The 5,000-nt window shown below is 41.3% G+C and overlaps 1 protein-coding gene across 2 annotated transcripts in view; it reads left to right on the top strand.

Moving 5' to 3' along the window:
- LOC128700371 (gonadotropin-releasing hormone receptor) overlaps window positions 1-5,000 on the top strand; it is a 71,907-nt gene that overhangs the window by 65,808 nt on the left and 1,099 nt on the right. For both annotated transcript variants that reach the window (XM_053793531.2, XM_053793532.2), the window contains exons 7-8: window positions 3,804-3,883; window positions 4,155-5,000. The exon at window positions 4,155-5,000 is cut by the window's right edge and continues 1,099 nt beyond it. In XM_053793531.2, the coding sequence (XP_053649506.2) occupies window positions 3,804-3,883; window positions 4,155-4,859 (785 nt within the window). In that variant the 3' untranslated portion in view covers window positions 4,860-5,000. The remainder of the gene's footprint in view (window positions 1-3,803; window positions 3,884-4,154) is intronic.

Genomic DNA, 5,000 nt, shown 5'->3' with positions numbered 1-5,000 from the left:
GCTATTTCCCTAATATCAGTGAAGTTGTCAGCTCGCTCGGAACAGAGAGAAGAAAAAAGGTCTTTTAATGAGCTTTCGAGGAACAGCCGAGTGCTCATTAGAGCGACGGGAATAATGTTCTTCTTTTGTTCACGCTGTTTCAAAGAACATCTTCACTACTGGGTGTGAACATCACACTGATGTTAATGTTGAGGTAGTGATGACTGAGGTGGTGTTGACAGAGGTGTTGACTGAGGTGGTGTTGACTGAGGTGGTGTTGACAGAAGTGGTGTTGACAGAGGTGTTGTTGACAGAGGTGTTGTTGACAGAGGTGTTGACAAGGGTGGTGTTGACTGAACCACGACAATTTAGTGTGTGAGGCGAGTGCGCTACCAATCAAGCTACAAGATATAAAAAATTACGGAGAAGTCGCAAAACAAGGAGGGAGAGGCAGAATAAACACTTCGTTAAGTCACTTAACGACTGGAAACTAAGTTTTTCATGTCTACAGAAAATATAAGAGAATCATGGGAGTACATGGGAACATGGAAATACACGATAAATATTGGAAAACATGATAAATTTGGGTATATATAGGGAGGAACTAGAGCCACTCCTATGTGCGGGTTATTTCTGTACTGTTCCTTTGATGACTTCCGAGAGTCTCTTGTCAACCAGGCTGTTGCTAATCGTGGCCTGCAGCCCCACATACCCATCACAGCGTTGTTTATCTGGCACCTGGTGAAGATCCTTGACCGGTTTCTTCTTAAAGACTTCTCCATTTGTTCCATCAGTGTTTCTGATATTCTGTGGCAAGATGACTGCATCAATAGTAAAGATTAAGTTGATACTAAAATCCTCTACTATGACTATTGTATGTTATTCCAGGCTGGAACATAGAGCAATAAGTAATCTTCTGAAGAACAATTACAATGGTGCAAATATTGTGATCGTTTACTAGTATTCCTCTCCCCTGAGACTGCTCAGTAATTCTTTGGGTGGGCAGTTAAGTGAGTTTATTTGGGTACACATACACATAAATACAGCTACACAAATTATCATATATAGTAACACATGTGTCACTTACCTAGGATTACCCAAAAAAGTCAGACGAAGTGATTTATTTCCAGAAGTCCCTGGGAAATAAGAGTCTGGTCAGGAACTTCTGACCTCCGAGAGCTTCCCTGAAACTGAGCCACGCTGTTCACGGTGCAGAATGAAGCCAACTTCTACCATTTCAGGGGTTGTTGCAGCGCAATGTCGAGAGTAAAAGGTTGGGTTTAAACCCTTAATGAACACTGGCAGTGGCAGCTATATCGCAAGTGTCCAGCTGTGTTTGTGACCGTAACACCGCGGAGATTGCTGTCTAATATCCTCCTGGCTGTGTGGAAGGTGTCGTGTACTCTGTACACGAAATTCTTGCCTGATCCGAGAAAAGAAAACAGCGTTGGGCGCCGGGTTACCATCTGGAGAAGACCTGGTCCGGGATAAGACCGACGAATCTACTGCAATGCAACATTGGGACGGGGTTGATCTGGGAAGCTCCATCTCTCTGATGCTGTGAAGAACAAAACAAGACGTCCGGCAACAAAACAACAACAGGCAATATTCATGGAAGGACTTAGGGACACAGGCTAGTCGAGCTGACTATGTTACAGTAGGAGATTAATCTGTGGTGTTAGCACAACTCTGGCAGGGAAGCAATTGACTGATTGATGGTGAATATATTTCCTTTTCTGGGTTACCCTGCCTTGGTGGAATATAGCACGCTGAGCCATAAAGAAATATAAAAACTATATTTATTTTAAAATAACACTGTATTAATGTTTATGAAGTCTGATAAAACAAGCAGATAACACTGTGTCATAATTAAAACTGACTGCATATTGCATGGTTAATTTTGTTATTCCATACTGGCTTGTTGTCTAGCGGAAGATGGTAAAATTATACCATGAAATAGATAGAAAACATCTCTCTCTTTTTTTCTCTCTTTCTTTCTCTCTTTCTTTCTCTCTTTCTCTCTTTCTCTCATAATTTAGAATACAATAATATTGTCGAGTGTTATACATCTGTGTCTTTCTTTCTTCCACTTGACCTTCAAGAATACATCATGTGTCATCATTAACATGTAATTAACTCATGTAAATGACAATCAAATCCCTCGTTTTCAGGATAATTGCTGGTCGCGATTTTTGCCTCTCGTTATAATTGCTTTCTCAGCAGAGATCTAAAACAAGCAAAACCATCAAATCTTTCTTTCTTTCGTTGTTTCTTCCTTCATTCCTTCATTTATTTATTTATTTCAGTTATTCCACCGAGCTTGTTGTGTCAGCTGATTTTTTTTTGTTTACACTAACGTATCAGATGATGTTTGTTGACATTGAATCAGCTGTTTATTGTTGACATTGAATCAGCTGTTTATTGTTGACATTGAATCAGCTGTTTACTGTTGACATTTCAGTATTCCCACTAAATTGGAAATTTCACGCTCTGGTGAAGTTAGCAATATGAAGAGTGGACGGATAATGCCGGATAGTCATGGTACATTAGTCATGGTACCACTAGTCATGGTACACACATGTGTTTTGTGTATAAATCTCGTACCATTTGGTCTATAGTGCCTCGGGAATGAGAATTAATCCTATCATGGTGCCATAGGAGTGTAGCCAATAATATTACTGCGACACAGGAATGTAAATAGTCAAATAGGTCTACTACTGTGAATCTTCATTCATATGTTCTTATCACAGTATGGTGCTGTGAAAATGATACCATTTGTATCACCCGGTTATGGTAATGGTGCCAGACATAGCCAGGTGTTGTGAGGATTTGACCAATCCTTGCATGGTACCATGCGGGACGAAAGCAATCATGATTTAAAGTTGAGCTGGTAAACAAGAAACACATTTACTGTCTGGAAAACTCTAGTGTTACTAGATCAGCGTGTGTGTGCGTCTGACATAAAGTATCCCATTATATTACTGAGAGAGACAAACCTCCGGTGTTATATTGACATTTTCCTGATGGAAATGCAGGGAACTTGACCCATATGTCATACCCACCGCTCGTCGATTTATGTTGGTGAGGGGGTCGAGTTCTGGCTTCTGGTTCCCACCTCTCAGGCTTCATCGATGAGCTTCATGAAGCTGTGTATGTCACCCCCACCGCGTCCATATTCAAAGAAGTTATTATGTCCCTACTACACTGACAGGGGCTAGAAAAGAATTTCCTAATATCCCTCCAATTCAAGTTAGTCTTCATTTCTCGTCTGATTTGCCTTGTTTCTGGCCCTCGAGCCTAAGCCTGTTTGTCCATAACTTTTAAGTATTTTGAAAGCTGTAATCATATATCCCTTAGATCTTTTGTTTTCAGAGATATTTGGTACAGTTTTGTTTTTATCACAGTGCACACCTTCACCTCTTATACTGGTCTGGTTGCAATCTTTTGATGTGTGTGTGTGTGTGTGTGTGTGTGTGTGTGTGTGTGTGTGTTTGTGTGTGCTGGTTATTCGCCTGGCTATTTCAAATACTTCAGTCCTTCAAAGAGGAATCAAAATAAACTCACAGTGTATATACCCTCAGTGTATATACACCTTTTAGTGTATATACACCTCTCAGTGTATATAAACTGAGAGATACACACCTCTCGATGTATAGAAACTGATACACAAGTCTCGATGTATATAAATTGAGAGATACCTCTCAGAGTGTATCTCATGGTATTCATTAGCGTGTTAAAACCTTAAAACCCTTAAATATATACAACTAATTTTGTGCTACCTCGTGAAAACAGCGACAGCTGCAATAAACAGTTCTCTTCCTCAGGGTCAACAGCCATGCGAACTACCGTGACAGCACAGCTAACCTCCACGGGGAATACCTTCAGGATGTCTACCCACACCCAGGTAAACGACTTCTGGGGGCTATGTCCTCACTAAATACCACCTATACCCAGGTGTGTGCTGACTACACATCAATAACACCCAGGAACCCTCAGGGCTCTAGCAAAGGGCGTCAATATGGTGTAATGAATATCACTAAGTAATGAAAGTAATACATGTGTAATAATGATGTCTCTGAAGTCTGATGGAGGGTTGTGAGATATTTTTTGTCATTGTTGTGAAAGAAAGCTCACATTTAACTTGTGTTCTCTATCTCTTTCTCTCTTGCACACAGGTAGTTCACCGCGATGGCTCAGCACATAAGCCAAGTGGGGAAAACCACTGTTTACCATCCAAGCCTCGCCCACCACTCTCCCCCACACCCACAACTATCTCCAAGTTTCCTGTCTCCCCACCTCTGCCAAACTCTTCCACCTCCCCAACATCCGGAAACCAGATCCCTGCCGCTTCAACAGCAGCATCCACCATGGCCACTGGCTGCGTGATAGTGGAGATAGATGTAGACGTAGATAACACTACAATCTCTGAGGATACCACTACCTGCCCCACGGAATGCATTCTCAAAACAACAGCAGCGAAGCAGTCAGTCACGGAAAACAAACTACCTGTCTTTCCTAATATCACCGAGACTCAAGACTATGTCAAAGAGAGTATGCAAGTGACCTCTGTGTTGCCACCGAACGGTGGCAAACAGATCCCCGACAACAGAGCCCAGCAGGCAAAACAGACGACCTTTTGCAGAGCAGAAAGGTCTCCCATCACCCATATCAAGTGTTCAGACGGGAAAGACTCTCACGATTTTGCTCAAGGTACAAAACTTTCAGCCGGCTCTGGTATCTTCTCCGGAAACAAATACAGACGACCGAAGCTAAGTTCTCTCACTGATATTATATCAGATCACTCGGGAAACAGAAATCACTTAGATCAGAGGACCAGTATAGAACTTAAGAGTATTAGGCCTCTAAACAACATGTTATAGGCATTTGTTATCACGATTTGTTGAATTTTATCACGATTTGTTGAGTTTTATCATACACACTTTCTCTTCTGTTCTTAGAATTGTTTTTCCCACATTCTTTTCCTCTCATTTACATTTCTTTCCAGTTCATATTTAATTTTT

This window comes from Cherax quadricarinatus, chromosome 71, assembly GCF_038502225.1.
Source record: "Cherax quadricarinatus isolate ZL_2023a chromosome 71, ASM3850222v1, whole genome shotgun sequence".
Classification (NCBI taxonomy): Eukaryota; Metazoa; Arthropoda; class Malacostraca; order Decapoda; family Parastacidae; genus Cherax; species Cherax quadricarinatus.
The sequence above is the reverse complement of the archived record's forward strand: the minus strand, read 5'-3'. Positions and strand labels throughout refer to the sequence as shown.